This window comes from Hakea prostrata, chromosome 8 (genome assembly GCF_041222555.1).
Source record: "Hakea prostrata isolate BN-2017 chromosome 8, UWA_Hpros_2, whole genome shotgun sequence".
In the NCBI taxonomy this organism is placed as follows: domain Eukaryota; kingdom Viridiplantae; phylum Streptophyta; class Magnoliopsida; order Proteales; family Proteaceae; genus Hakea; species Hakea prostrata.
This window is the reverse complement of record NC_142607.1, coordinates 44557535-44574498: the sequence shown is the minus strand read 5'-3', so window position 1 is coordinate 44574498 and position 16964 is coordinate 44557535. Positions and strand designations below refer to the sequence as shown.

At 37.3% G+C, this 16964-nt stretch overlaps 1 protein-coding gene and 1 pseudogene across 1 annotated transcript; both read left to right on the top strand.

Annotated features, from left to right (window-relative positions):
* Positions 1–8164: 8164 nt before the first annotated feature.
* On the top strand, positions 8165–10024 carry LOC149008101 (cationic peroxidase 1-like). Its single transcript, XM_089165149.1, has 3 exons — positions 8165–8454; positions 8832–9023; positions 9119–10024. The coding sequence occupies exons 1-3, from the start codon at positions 8224–8226 to the stop codon at positions 9671–9673; spliced, it is 978 nt and encodes a 325-aa protein (XP_089021275.1). The 5' UTR covers positions 8165–8223; the 3' UTR covers positions 9674–10024.
* Positions 10025–12133: 2109 nt separating this feature from the next.
* Positions 12134–14208, top strand: LOC149008100 (peroxidase RIP1-like; annotated as a pseudogene).
* Positions 14209–16964: the final 2756 nt, after the last annotated feature.

Genomic DNA, 16964 nt, shown 5'->3' with positions numbered 1-16964 from the left:
TTGAGGATTCGTTCTTCTATGGGTCTAACAATTGCAGATCTAGATCATGGTTGTTAGAGTTGGTTGAGATTCAAATCGTTAGTTTAATTCTTTTTTATTATTATTTGAAGTTCAAAGATGCAAGTAAGTAACATTCTTCAATAATCTTCTCTCCCCCCTCCATTCCCGCTTCTATCTACCCCTCCATATTCTTAATTTAGGATTTACTTTCAGTATTTATTTATTGTTCTCCCTTCCCCTGGGTCCTTGAACAAAGATGCCTATAGTCGTGCCTCTCTTTGGTTAAGGTTTCCCTTTTCCTTTTATTGCTATGTTATTACTTTCTGCAATTTACTTTCAGCATTTATTTATTGTTCTCCCTTCCCCTGGGTTCTTGATCAAAGATGCCTACAGTCGTGCCTCTCTTTGGTTAAGGTTTCCCTTTCACTTTTATTGCTTTGATTATTTCATTTCTGCAATTTTTTTTCTCTAATATCCATTCCCTCAATCGGTGGACTGTAAGCTACGGCAAAGGATCCATGGTCAAAGTTATTATAATTATATTCCCCTTCCCTAGATCCAGAGCTGACACTCGGATCACTTCCCTTTTATTTTTGTTTATTTATTGTTCGCACTTTTTTCTGCTTTTTATTAATTATGCGTTGGTTATGTTTGTTTTATTTTTCGTCTCAATTCGATTGCATTAGACGTATGGATTAGGACCGCTCGTTTAGTTTAATTAGTTAATTAACAAATTTGAATCATTGCACTCTCGCATTATCATTAAGAGGTTAAATTCTAAAGTGGCATATCTCTTTGAGATTGACCCGTTAGCTACACAATACCGTGCGCTTGCGGTTACTTTTAATTTCACAAACACTTACCTTCACCCTTACAACAAACATAAGCTAGAGTATCGATCTAGCATGCATGTCCTTTTTTGGTACAATCCTCGCCATCGTGGTTATCGTTGTTTTAATCCTCAGACGGGTAAATTATTAATATCTCGCCATGTTATTTTTGATGAAATTCATTTTCCCATTCACCATCAATCACCCACTAAGGTTAGCCATCAATCTCAACCACCTTTAACCTCTCTCCTCGTTCCTCCTCCTGTGTTTCCTATCCCTACCCCACCTCCTCCACCTATGGTCCCACCACCCTCATCCCCACCCTTGGCTGAATCCCCCCCTGAGCTCCATGTAAAACCCAGCCCTAACCTTGACCCGGAAACCTTGTTATTTGTAGGTCCGATGACCCGGAGTAAAGTAAGAAGTCAGCTTTGGGCCATCCCAGTGGAGGACTTGGTGTCTGGCTTTGAATCCATGAAAGTTGATGATGAAGTTCTATTTATGGAAACTGAATCTTGATGAAGATCGGATTAGTTGATGGACTTGGAGTGCTCTCTATCTTGGTTTGAAGGCATTTCTACCTATTAGGTAAGTCACTTGACTTGTGTGCAAAACCCCTTTAGGATTGGATTTGATCTGGGCCTTCAATTCCCTGTTTTGGTCTTGCTGTCAGCATTGGTCGACTGATTGGTCGACTGGCGAGTCGACCAATCCACTCGACCAATGAGTGCTGTCTTTGGCAATTAGGTTTTTCTTGCTCTATTTAAGCCCAATCTCGAGTCCACTTCGTATTTGCTGCCTCCAAACTCTCTGGAATGAACCAAAGACCTCTGCAAGTCATCTCCCTTGCATCCTTGGTGTTTTCTTGACAGATCTTCGTCGAAACTCTTCCTTTTGCATCAAAAGGTATGTCTACTCTCTCTTCTTCTCCTCCATCTTTGTTTTTCTTTCCTTTTTGAGTTGAGACAGTGGAAGAGATGCTGCATTCTCTGTTGCAAACATCTCTGAACATGTTCTCATGATCATCCTAAGGATTTGAGGCTAGAACAATGATCTTAACCATGATCATTGCAAGCTTTTGAAGGAATCATGATCAAACCATGATCTAATCTTGTTAAACTTTTGATTTGAATTCTGATCTCTTTGGATCTTCGATATTGATCATGTTAGTAGTTAATTACTGTGTTTTCTTTCCATGATCCATAATCTATCAATTTCTAGTTGTTCTCTTCTACCATACTATGTGTTCTTCATGAAGCATGGTAGTTACATATATGGTAGGTTTTATTTCCTTATTTAGATTTATGCTTCTAAGTTTTTTCCTTGAAGATCTAAGTATGTTTTCATGATACCTTTACCTGAAGCAATGATCCATCCTCCTATTGTTCTTGTCTTTGATTTCTATTTCGAATTCATCAAGATCCATGGTTGATCTAATTATGGTAACTTTTTGTTTCCTAATTTGGATCTTGATATCTTGATTTGATTGGTGTCACGACCCCAGTTGTCACAGGCTTGGTGGGGCCCTCATTATGGACATTTAACTAGGGCGCGTGACAGTTCATTCCTTAAAATAAACCTGTTTTTAACTACTAAAACCAGACTAAACATTCTTTAGAACAAACAAACAACCTGTCTGATAATTTGACTCATACACATATGTACACAGTGGTTATACTTACATTTGACCTTACAACAGTACTTTACTAGTAAAGTACATACAGTCTCAAAGAAATATATACATTCACAGTTCATTCAAACTAACATTAGTTGCAACAAAAAGAAAATATTCCCATCTTCAACTTTAAAGGTACTGTCAAGTAGCAGCACCCTTGCCCTTATCGCGTGTCTGAGGACCTGTCAACATTTTCAATAATGAGCTTTGCGGCCCAGTAAGCAATATAGACAACCATGTAAGTAAGTCAGGCAGTTCATCATGCATCAATAATCATATAACATCATACATTCCAATTTTTCCTTTCGTTTTCCTTTTCCATTATCCTTTTCCTGCTCATTTTTCCTTTTCTTTTCTTTTTCCTTTTTCCTTTTTCTTTTACTTGCATTTCAGTTATCTGACATTATAGTCTTGTGCCTAGGCAAATCCAGAGGATGCACATATCTCTTCACCACCGAAGTGGCTTCGTCTCTTCACCACCGAAGTGGCTTCGTCTCTTCACCACCGAAGTGGCTTCAGTCTCTTCACCACCGAAGTGGCTTCGTCTCTTCACCACCGAAGTGGCTTCTGTCTCTTCACCACCGAAGTGGCTTCAGTCTCTTCACCACCGAAGTGGCTTCTGTCTCTTCACCACCGAAGTGGCTTCTAGGCACAAGGCCTTGCACACCTCGTGGATTGCCATCGGCACAGACTCAATCTTTTCACTTTTCAGTCTTACTTCATGCCTTCCCATTTGGGTACATAAGTACCGGGACTTATGAGAAGCCATTACATTTTATTCCTTTTTCTTTTACTCTTTTCATCTTCAATTCCAGTATTGTATTACCATGCTCTGCCCATTTCAATATACATTTTTCATTTCAAGCATCATTTACTATCATATGAGTAAAAGTTGGACATAGCTCCATACAAGTCAATCATTTAAACATGACAAAGACGATATCATTCAATCTCATCTCGAACACGAGTTCATGATATTCCATCATTTACATATGAGCACATGATACTTTACATTTACCATGCATAAACATTCTTGCAACTTCATGCTTAACAGTTCAAGAACACTATTAACATTTCATTCAAGCAGTTCAATCACCTCATTAAGTTGTCATCCAATCCCATGCATTTTGTTCAATACACAAACACACATATATCATGCACCTTCCATATATTGCATCAATGAATAAATAAAATAGCTTTTATGTTATCATGTGCATGCTACATATCTATTAAAGGAAACACCCACTTATCATACATAGGTTGGTCAATATTACTTACCGTCCTGGTTCCATGTGTGTGTGATTTGACCCCGATTCCCGATAAAACCGCTTTCCCTTCGGTATTCCGAACAATTACTGGCTATTTCGAAAGCGTAGGAACCAACGGTAGACTTTCCCCTTTTATTTTATTTTATTTTCTCTCTCCTACTTTCTCTCTCCTCCCCACGGTTTTCCTCTCTTCTTTCTTGTCTTCCTCTTCTCTCCCCACTCCTTCTCTCTCCTCTAGGCTTTCTCCTCTTTCCTTTTCTCTCCCTCTCTCTCTTCTCCACGTTCTCCCCTGTTCCTCAACTTCACCTCACACACAACTCACCTCTCCCAACTCTACCCTCTCTCTCCTTTAATGACCTCACCCACTTTCTCTTTCTCTTTCTTATGCTAGCTCTCTCTCTCACCTTAACTCCTACACGTTTCTGAAATCTAAAATCTTCAATCTTCTCTTCTGAATCTTCTTTAATGGCTTCTTCTTTTGTTTCCTTCCTTCTCCACTCTTTCTCTCTCCTTTCTTACTCCTCTTCTCTTGCTTCTCCCCTACGCAACAATCCATCTTCCCCTTTAAGTTTCCTTAGTCGGTCCTCTTAAGTCGGTTGGGTAAATAATATAATATATATATAATATATATAATAAATATAATATATATATATATATATATAATACATATATAAATATTAAATGGCTAATGGGCTTTATTATGGGCTTGTGGGCCCGCTGTAATATCTTATGCAGGGCCCACTTTCAGGTGCTAATATTCATACCTCTAGGTCCAGAAATTTACGCTGATCATTTCCTCGCTTTCGGTTCAGTCTAATTCCACTGTTGTGGGACCCACAAACGATGTCTGACCTCGACCCAATATCAATTGGATCTAGCCTCATTTAAACTATCATTTAACTATACTCAAATCATTTAATTAAACCGTCAAATCAATTATCGAATCCGTTAATAATCTTAAAGACTGACACATTCACACACGATAATAACATAATAATATAAAAAGACACGGGGCATAACAATTGGTGTTTTGAGGTCCCCTATATATTAGAATACTACTGAGGTAGTTTACCCTTTGATTAGTACCCTTTTGAACCACCAAATTCGGATTTCATATCTTAAAACTCTGTTTTTTTAGGCTACTGTCTGCATTGGTCGACTGGACCAGTCGACCAATCCACTCGACCAATGAGTACAGCAACTCCAGAATTGGTCTGTGTTGGATGTTTTGGTATCTTTTTCGTTAGGGATCTTTCCTAATATGTTGTATATACTTGTTTAGGACCTTCTTCTCAAGTTTGCCAAGATCTTACTTGATTCTTAGAATCCCTTTGCAAGTTATAAAAGGTAAGGATGGTTATTTCCTTAATTACATAGATAGCATGAATCTAGTTTCTATATTTGAATATCATTGATATGATTCCTAAATTAGATTCTTACAATGATATACTACTGTTGCATAACTTTGATTACAGTAGCATTACTTATTCATATTAAATTGATTCATGTATGATTTACTTACCAATGTTATACAAGTGATTGTAATTATTGATTTCTTTCCATATATGAAGTTACCATATATGTGATGATATGAATTGATGCATGTGTATGCTTAAGTATGGTTTGGAAAGGAGAGGTGTCCTTTTGACACTTCTGTCCTTGGACTACTACGGGAATATTATGGGATGTTTCCGGAGATGCCCTCTGGACACCTTCCTAAACTGTTGGATGACATATCTAGGATTGTCTAGTAGTGTTTGGCTAGGATGTCCTGTTATGTCAGACCCTAATCGGAGGGGTATTGAGACCGAACGACCCGTGGTAGCAATGGGGATTCATGGGCGCTCAAGACCGGTAACCAACCCGTGAGAGGACAGGAATCACATTGTGGGGGCCATTTATTGGTAGGGTTGCATATGGTTAGACTTGGGCTCACGGGCGCTTAAGACCGGTAACCAACCCGTGAGAGGACGTGAGAACTTCCCGTTTACCATATGTGGATAACCAATAGGGTTGATGAGTCCGTAGTCAGGGACTATGAGGACTCTAGTGTGAAGGATACCAGAAAGGATCGTCGGGGACGAGGAATGGAAGTATCCGGATCTCGACTTGATGTAACTAAGTAGAAGACTTGCATTTGGCTAGGTTTTACCCCGACATGCGCCAAGACTTATACCAAATGGTTGTGAGAGAGTGTGTTGACTTAACCCCCGCCATGGTTTGTCCCGAGGGATGAAGGACCCATTACCAATCGGCTGCTCAAGACCGGTGAAATGATCCGTGAGAGAATCCAAGATATCTTAAATGGTTGAGGATGTGAGTGGACTTTCCTAAAGAAGTACGGTGCTATGACTTAAAGCATGTCCGCCAATAGAGACCAAAGATACATAGAGTTAGATTCATTCATTCATTCATTGTTTGTCTCATATCATATTGCATTTATGATTGTTCGGAATCCCGCCATTTATGTTATTATGGATTTTTAATCGCCTTACCGAGTTTCTTTGAAACTCATTCCTTTATTGTACAATGTTTGTTAGACTATCCTGCAGTACCGAGTACCGTGACGGTCCCTATGAAGAAGCGCAAGGCGAAGAAGCATATCTCCGGGAAGGTGATTGCGGTTACCACAATTACTCTGAAGATCCCGCGAGTGGTTATGCTCCGTACGATGCTTAGTCCGACCATTGAGTGGAAGCGTCCTTGTGCCATTTATGAGATTTACACTTATAAGGATGTTGTCTATAAAGTGGAGAACAATTTAGTTACCCAATGTACTTGCTACTGGGATTAGATTTTGTCTAGTTTATTCTTTTAGAGCTACTTTTCCGCTGGTTGTAGAGTGGGATTTTTGCCTCACTTTACTTATTTGTTTGACACTCTGATTATATCTATTATTCTGATTCATTTATGATTCATTCTTTCTTTATTGGATCTATGGTTTATCTTCCGCACTTTTATTATGATTGTTCATGATTATGTTATTGTTTATGTGGGAGGTTGATCACTCGATACCTGATCTTCGGGCTGTGGATCACACTCTCGGGTATGCCAGATAGGGTACCGGCTGGGAGGACGTGACACTCCATGTCTCCCCTCTATAGTTACTAGCTGACTTCAAGGTCACTTCACCTCCCTTGAGTTTGTGGGGAGCGTATTAGGGATATTTCTGGAAAATCAACCAAAACCCTATCCGGCACTCCATCTCAAGCTTATTGGCTAGGGTTGCTTCTAAGACTTTCACAGTTAATCAAACACCAGCCACTACACTCAAGAATGTGTCTATAGTTGGTACTCACAAGGACTCTAACCAATCCAAATAAGAGTTTGATACTGATTACAGTTGCTACAAAACCTTGACCAATATTTTATGTAATCTAAAACACCTATCTTCATGTAAATCCAAACATTGTAAAACAGGGAATCTAGATAATCACAATTACAAGAGTCCTAGAACACTGATGAACAAGGACTCTACCTATATATAAGGAAGCCATGGATAAACTTTTTTTTTTTTGGGAACTGGTGCTTTTTTAATACTAGAAATGCCATTTGCAAGGATCGAACCCACGATATCTCCACTAAGAACTATGGATCTTACCACTCAACTAAATCTGCATTGTCTCGAACCATGTAAACTGGTCTCTCTCTCTCTCTCTCTCCCTCTTTGACTCTTTCACACGCATCTCTCTCCCTCTCCTCTTACACGTCTCTCTCCCTCTCTTAATTCCACGATTTTAGCAGTACTAATTACCTATATTATATTAACTAATCAGAATATTCTTCCATACTTTACGGGGTTCACACTCCGAAAATGGATATAGCATCAAAGCATCATCACTGGCTCAGAAATATTTAAATGGATATTTGTATTGATTAAACTGTCAATTTGTCAGTTCCAATCAAGGCTATTAGACCTGAGAAATTTTGATCCATGCTGAAACTGAGTGAAATCAAATCGATCTGTAAAATCCAAATTGAAGTTTATCACTAGCTAGCTATTAGTGTGATTGGTTTTAAATCTCTTGGATATTCTCTTCTCCCTTATTTATCACTTTTCAGTATATAAAATCATGCAGATGATTGGAAATCTACTGTCAAAACCTTCGATTATAATGTTAATATCTCAAGCAGCAAATTAAGCCGAAGGATGTAAGCTTAAGCTCCACTGCACCGTCATGCATGGTCTATTTTTAACTGGTTCCTTCTATGCTCTAAAACCGCGTTGCTCTACTATAAAATATTAGCAATTTGTTTTTTGTCTATCTGTAACAATAATATTTGATTCTGGGCCAGAGAAAACGACGAGAAGAATAAGTGCCACGCCTAACGAACTACTAGTATAAATAGAGGGTGTCGAGGAAGAACTTAGCGACTCTTCCTTCGTTTTCCATTCTCTCTGCAAAGAGCAGTACGTAGCTGTTGGGGTTGGATTTCTCAAGCTATAATCATGGCTGGGTCTTCTTCTTCTCATTCTTCTTCATATTTTAAAATCATTTTCTCTGTAGCTTTTCTTGTTCTCGTTGAAGTGGCTTCTGCTGCGTTATCCTCCACTTACTATAGCAAATCATGTCCCAATGCCCTCTCCACAATCAAGTCAGCTGTGAACTCTGCAGTTGCCAACGATAGCCGCATGGGCGCTTCCCTGCTTCGTCTTCAGTTCCATGATTGTTTTGTACAAGCAAGTCTCTCTCACTTTCCTTTATTTAATTTCCTAACCAAGACGAAGGATTGATAATTAGAGGTCGGATCCTCTATCCGTCAGGTTAAAGGTATGTGCGCCTCTTATGGTTTTTTGCCGCATAATAAGGGTGAGGCCTATCTCTAAAAGTGGGATCCCTAATGGGTCTCACATGGGCCCCACCTTTTGTATAGTGGAGAAGCGTGTAGGAGCACATACTTTGTTGTTGATGGAGAGGTGATTTGGACTCTAATCATTATATTAACACGCAGGAAGTTAAAAAAGTCCATGTTTCACAATCAATTGTATTGGTTTCTTGATCATGTGGAACTAGGGTTTCAAGGATAAATGTTGATATCAAGTTTGTATGTGAGCAGGGTTGCGATGCATCTATACTATTAGACGATACTTCAACCTTCACCGGTGAGAAGACAGCCAACCGAAATAACAATTCACTCCGAGGTTTTGAAGTTATCGACACAATCAAATCTAATGTCGAGAAACTCTGTCCCGGTGTAGTCTCTTGCGCAGACATTATCACCATTGCTGCTCGTGATTCCGTCGTTGCTGTAAGCACCATTCTTCTTTCATTATTTTCTCTCTTCTTTCTCCCTTTTTTAGGGTTAATTTTTCTGCTTTGCATGGTATGGGCAATATATTGTAGTTGGGTGGACCTTCATGGCCTGTTCTACTAGGGAGAAGAGATTCAACCACAGCAAGTTTCAGCGAAGCAAACACTGACCTCCCTGCACCATCCTTGAATCTTAGTGGGCTTATCTCTACTTTCTCCAAGAAAGGTTTAACTACAAATGAAATGGTGGCTCTCTCAGGAGCTCACACCATAGGCAAAGCTAGATGCAGAAACTTCAGAAATCGTATCTACAATGAGACCAACATTGATTCATCCTATGCAGCATCATTGAGGTCCAATTGCCCTAGAAATGGCAGTGACAACAATCTTGCCCCTCTTGACACCACAAGTTCAACTATTTTTGATAATGCTTACTACAAGAACTTGATAAACAAGAAGGGTTTGTTACACTCGGATCAACAGCTCTACAATGGTGGCTCTACTGATTCGAAGATTACTACCTATAGCATGAGTTCATTGACATTCTTATTGGATTTCACCAATGCGTTAATAAAGATGGGAAACATTAGTGTTCTCATAGGCACCAGTGGGGAGATCAGAACCAATTGCAGAAAAGTCAACTCATGAATATGTTGATCATAAGTCAACCTTTTCTTGTTTTGTGCTATGGCTTGATGGTTTTTATTGCTAGAGATAGTTATTATGAATAAGATTTTGTTAGGTTTGAAGCATGCACTTCAAATTCTCTGTCTACTACATTGTATTAGAAATATGAAAAATAGAAGTAAAAATATGATATTTCTTTTTGTACTCACTTTTGGGTCGCTCCCTGGCCATCTTCCAAAAAAAACCCAACTGGTAGAGACAAATAAATTAAGTTAGTTACAATTGTGAAAATAAATGAATTTTTTTATGGTCAAAATGTAATTTCATGCCTACAAATCAATCTGTTACCAAAATCTGTGTATTCTCAATCAAACACTTTTTTCTTTAATCTCAAGAGAAGAAAAAGTAAAAATCAATACGAGTTTAACTGGAGTTTGACCTGGAGAAGGGAACAATTTTAAAAGTGGCTGTCTTGTTTGTTTGACTTAGATCCCATGAGTTTGTCCTATGAACTAATTGGTAAGACCACCCTTTAGTAGAATTTTTGTTTGGTGTCTCTATGTATTTGTTAATCAAATATTTTCTTTGAATTGATTGTTTTATTGAAAAATCAAAATTTTAATCCATACTATCAGGTATTGGTCCTTGTCAACGAAGTCAATCTTAAGAGTTACCGATTCGGTTTTAGATAGAATAGTCATTGGATCTGAAACAGAGACAAACAACAATTATACATGCCGCACAAATATTAATTGCATGACAAGAAGTAAAAAAACCTCTTCGGGTGGTTTGAAAATGTCTTTTTGCAAAAGTAGAAGATTGTGTTATTCTCACTGTCAAGGTATTTGAGTTATACCCAACTTATGTTATATTATAGACTATTAGATTGGTTATGAACCGACGTAATAATGAGCTTTATAGGAGTGTCCAATTGACCGTAGAGCCTAATGCTGTCTATAAATACTAGTTAAAATCAACGATCTGAATATTCCCAACTTGATACTCAAAGTACAATATTTTAAGCAACTCTTATCCTTAAACCCCTCTACCCTAATAATATTCCCATTCCTCACAATATTTCAAAGTTGAAGGCTCACCTTCTACCACCATCAGCGTATATTTTATATTAATTAAAATAAAGTTGTAGAAGATAAGCATGATATGCATAATTAAGTTTGTGTTAGTCTCCATCATTGTCAAACTCTTACCTATATTTATTACGATTGTGACGTTCTAACGGCCATTTTCACTTACACAACTTTCATTCTATTTTCGTCATAAATATACACCTGGCATCCTAACGACCATTAATTTAGTCTTGTTTTGAAAACCTCCAATGGTGTCTATTTTTCTTAATTTAAAAAAAAAAAATCATTAATTATTAGCACGTAACAATCACTATTTTTTTCTTAATTATTTGGAGACAGGCCATATCTGATTAGCGAATCACAATTAACCTATTCGTACACTTTCCAAAGTTATGATTGAAATTATATTAAAGAAAATAAATGGTCAAATATAATGTGTTTAATCATAGGTTGGATTCTTTTTCCTACCCAAAAATTGGGCAGAAAAAAATATATTTAGGCGTCCTAAAAATATACAAAAATAATTGTTAAGAGTTCATATCTATGCTGTAAGCCTGTGTTCATTAAAAAGTCCACTAATCTGTCAATATTTATATGCTGCCTCATGGCTATATTATTGGAAAAATTACTAAAAATTATATACAAGAAGTTGATGAATTAATTATAAAAGTACTCTTTATAGGCTAGTTGACAAGGTATGCCATGTTGATTGGTCAAATGGTCATATTTGCTGATCATAATACGAGAAGTAGGGTGACATCAAACAAATTTGATCATCTGCTCTCTTTTTTATAAACCTAATTTCAATTTTTAGTTTTCTTACTCTTTTGAATTTTATAGGACCAGCCAATGGATGCATGGTGGGTCTGGTGCTCGAATAACCCATGCATCTCATTAGTCATTTTCTTTATAGTAGCTAGGGTTGTCCATTGGTTGGTCTAGAGCGGTTCATCTCAATTTCATTTTGAGAACGAGTGAATCAAAAATCGAACCAGCAAAGATACCCCAGTTTTGATCTGGGTTTCACGTTGATTAATTTGGGTCTGATTACATTATTATGAAACTTTTTGGTTTTTATGTGATCCGATTGGGGTTTGGTGTCACAAAACCCCAAACCCAAACCGGACTGTTCGGCTGGTTTTATCGGTCTGGGCAGGATAACAGTGATCCATAGTGTATTCTTGCAGTTATTGGTTTCACTTTGAAGCTAGGTAACCGCCTTGAAATAAACTTCCACGCGGTAGTTGCTTTCTTTTTCTCTCCATGCAAATTCATTGACACTCCAACGACTCCCAGAACCAACTTCTGCTTGTCTCTCTTACATGCAATCTATAAAAACCATAAATACTACCAGTGTTTTTATACACTGTCAAGTTACAACTCAGACAGAAACATGGCTGCAGTTGCTTGCTTCTTTCTCCATCTCTTTATGATCAGTGTTTCCCTTTCTGTAATGATCTGAGCTAACTCTGCAACTCTCTTCTCTACTTTCTACGACAAAGTGTGCCCTAAGGCTTTGTCCACCATTAAAGAAGTGGTGGTAGATGCAGTGAACCAAGAGAGCCGCATGGGGGCTTCCTTGCTTCGTTTCCATTTCCATGACTGTTTTGTAAATGTAAGCTACGTATGAATTATTTTCTCTATATACCATGAATTGTTTTTTTTTTCCCTCAATCCCGTAGGGCTGTGATGGTTCACTTCTTCTAGACAATTCTGCCAACATTGATAGCGAGAAGAATGCCTTCCCTAATGTTAACTCCACCAGAGGATTTGATGTTATTGACAAGATTAAATCCAAGGTTGATGAAGTCTGTGTAGGCTCGGTTGTATCATGTGCTGATATGTTGGCTGTGGTAGCCAGAGACTCTGTAGTTGCTGTTAGTAATAATAAATATCTCCCTTAATCCAAGATTAATTTTAGTTCAGGCCCGTTTGATAACCCACCCACTGTTTATGCTTCAAAAAATACGAGAAACAATTTGCTTGTTCTAGAAGCAGAACACTTTTTTAAGTGTTTGAAAAACTTGCTTTTGAGAGAAAAATATTATTAGCAGGGTTTTAGCAGAGTATTCAAGTTTATAATTTCAAATTCCATGAAAACCTTTTTTTTAAACTCTTTCACTTAAACCAAATTCTTGCTGAAATTTTGCTTTGACAAATTGAGTGTCAAAGTTGTTTCTTGAAGTAGAAAATTTCATAAGTTTCGATTTTAAGTTTCAACAATTATATGAGACAGAACAGTTTTGTCAAATGGTTTTTGACTGATTTTTTTTTTGTTTCCTGAAGCTGGAAACACCAGAAACAGTTTTTTGTGGGTTAACAAGTGGATTATTAATTTTCCACACCACCAAACAATCACTGGTTGATGTGTGCTGTAAAACAGCTTGGAGGCCCAACATGGGAGGTGCAACTAAGGAGGAGAGACTCAACTACGGCAAGCAGGACCACCGCGGACAATGACATCCCTTCACTATCACTAAAGCTCTCTGACCTTATTAGTGTTAAGGATAATAACGGTTTTTTGCAATTCTAAGGGCAAAAACAAGAAAATCATAGACAACCCTAGCCACCACTACTCCATGTGTGCAAGGCTTCAAGAACTCCACTCAAACTCAACTACCTCTATTCGTGCAAGACTTCAAGAACTAGACTCAAACTGAACTACCTCCATGCGTGCAAGACTTCAAGAACTAGACTCAAACTCAACTAGTCAAGAGACTTCAGTAAATTACATCTTATCCATATGTAGATCAGACTTAGAATTGCACTCAAACACACAAAAGACAGTTTATACCAAACACAAATAGATAACTTGTGTAATTCAAACTCTAGAGTTATAGTCCAAGATTAATGTTGAGCAAAACTCTTGTAACTATAAATAAGTAATCTGTACTACAATCAATCTCAATGAAGCAAATCACATTCCCGTGGACGTATATTGCAAAGATCAATCGAACCATGTAAAATTGAGTCTCCACCACCCAAAAACGTGCCTCTCTATCCCTAACTCATGGCATCTAACAATCAGAAACTTCAAGAAACAAGGGCTAGACACCAAACATTTGGTTGCACTCTCTAGGGCACACACCATTAGCTTTGCAAAGTGTAGTCTCTTCAAGAACCGTCTCTATAATGAGACCAACATTGATCCCTACTTTGCCACTGCAAGGAAATCGACTTTCCCACCCCCCAGTGGTGATGACAACCATTCTCCCATGGACCCCACAGCTTCAAAATTTGATACGCAATATTTTGCAAACTTGGTGAAGAGAGGGACTCCTACACTCAGATCAAGAACTGTATAGTGGTGGTTCTGATACGATTGATGCACTAGTAAAGAGCAATAGCTCAGACTCTAAGACCTCTTATGCTGATTTTGCGAAGTCTATGACTAAGATGGGGAATATTAGTCCTTTGACTGGAAAGAAGGGCCAAATTAGGGTGAATTGTAGGAAGGTGAACAGCTGAAGCCAGAAAATGCCTTCCCTTCCTAAACTTGAATTTTTTGTGTTTGGTTTGTAATAAATGGATTATATAAAAGACTAGTCCACATTTTAAATGAATGGCTCTAGCTTTAATGAAAATCCAACTTTGGGGTATCTTTGCTTTTCAAAGATAAAATGGTGTGTTAGTGTTTAATGGCCTCTACTTTGGGGTGACCCAGCAATTTGTTCTAAATAAGATAGGTTTAAGAAGTAGAACTCAAACATACATTAATTATCGTCAATCTTGGAAGAAAGAACCCCAGGGAATTGGATTCCATCAGTGTCACGAGTCCACAACCATACATTTTAACAGGATATCCCTTATGGCCCCTCAGTTACAGGAGTTCACCTTCCTACAGTCGAATCTAATCATTCCTGTAAGAACTTTAATTTTACCCATCTTAATCATGGACTCAGCAAAGTCACTGAAGAACAGAGAAGGATAATTAAAATATCTTCTAACTCGATCATCAGTTTTGGAACTGCCCTTGTAGAGCTACTGGTCTAAATGAAGAAGCCCCTTTTTTTCTCAATATGTTCTTATAATAGTTATTATCAAAATGGGCAGGGGATACAACATCAAGCTCCAAGTTATTGTCACCACCACTTGGAGGCATTTGCTCTGCAATGACTTAGTAGCCGAAGGATCTATATTTGAGTCATTATAGATTCGACTACGGAATGAGGTGTATATAGAAAAAAATCAATGGTGTGTGAACCTACAAGCTCGAACCATTAAGAAATGTATTATAATGAACATCAACAACTCACGAACAGAAACAGAAATAAAACGAAAAGGACACAAATATTTAATGCATTCACACACCAATGTAAGGTGCTATGTCTTTGAATGCATTTAATTTTAAATCATCCACTCTAATTTCATATATTTTCATTTAGTTTGGAAACCGTGTTAGACTTAGCACGCCTTTAATATAAAATCTTCCACTTAAATTTGATATCTTTTCAGTTTGGAAACCGTGTTAATTTACTATATTATATTACTTAATCAGAATATTCTTCTATACTTGCCGGCCTTCACACCCCAATAATGGATACAGTATTAAATCATCTAGAAGAATTTCTTGGCCTTTTTAGCTTCTTTGGCGATTCAGAGCTGTAAGACCTATTTACACTTCCTCTTCATGCAAGAAAGCCAGTGGAAATTCAAACTCTCTTATTCCGACAACACAGTTAAATTGTCAATTTGTCAAATCCAACCAAGGCTATTACAGCTCTTTACATTTTGGTCCATGATGAAACAGACTGAAATCAAATCGATATGTAAAATCCAAATTGAAGTTCAACACTAGCCAGCTATCATCCCTTGGATTTTTTTAGGGTCTATTTGGTTACTTGAATCTAGAAATTTCAAAAATCTATAGATTTCAAATCTATAAAAGTCATGATTCATAAAATTAACTATTTCTTTGGAATGAAATCAGTAAATTCATCTTGAAAAACATTTATGTAATCATGGTTCAAATGTTTAATGCTTTTATAGTAGATATTTGAATTCTCTAGATTTCACATCATACCCATAAATCTAAAGATTCACGTTTTTAGTGTAAAAAAATGAATCTTTAGATTTCATGAATCCAAAGATTATAAATCTCCCATTTGTGAATTCAGATAATTGAAATCTCTATATTCATGAATCCCATTTGATTTTTTATCACTTTTCGATATATAAAATTTGATGGGATATTAACAGTCATGGTCCCGCAGGTGTTGAATTATTTGTAATTTGATGGGATATTCACAAAATGAGAAGAAAATGAGGATTTAACGTAGTTCAAAATATCAATGCAATCTGCGACTTTCACGGTCAAATAAAAGAACGTAATGGACATTCATTCATTCACTAAGCAACATTATCTCGGAATCACCTAATAAGGTTGCGTTTGTTTGCTGAAATTAAGGTGGGGTGGAAAAAAAGGGGTGAGAAAATTCTTGAAAATAGTGTAGATTTCTTACTTTTCCCTAAATCTTAAAATTGTAGATTATTTGGTTGTTTGGGGTGGGAAAGTGAGAAACAAGCTTCTTTGATTCAAAGTTTTTTAAAACTTCACAAATTTTGTGGGATTTCGTAAAAAACTAAAAAATAAAACCCACCACTATCATTTTTCCACAAAACCCTTTCATTTCATTTTCTTTCATTCTCCTTCACCCCACTACACATGGGCCCACATGTTTTTTTTTTCCACCCCACCTTTGCTTTAGGCTGTGTCTATTTGCAAAGGTGGGGTGGGGAAAAAAAACATGTTAGTCCTATGTGTAGTAGGGTGAAGGAGAAGGAAAGTAAAAGGTTTTATGGAAAAGTGATAGGGGTGGTCCCATTTTTTTTACTTTTCCCAACTTTCCCACAAAGTCCCACTAAATTTGTGGGGTTTTAAAATAGCATGGGGTGGGAAAGTTGAGCTGCCACATCAGCAGACAAGTTTCTTTGATTCAAAGAAGCTTGTCTCTCACTTTCCCACCCCAAGCAACCAAACAATCTACCATTTTGGGATTTAAAGTAAAAGTAAAAGGAAGAAATCTACACTTTTTTCAAGAATTTTCCCACCCACCTTTATTCCAGCAAACAAACACAGTTTTAAGAGAACATATGTACACATTTATATATTTTAATTGGATATCGGCCAAGCCTTTTGCTTTATCATTGATTCAGGTCATTTTGATCTCCCATCAAAATATGTAAATGCGGGTTCATTAAGCATCTTAGCTTACAATCATTCA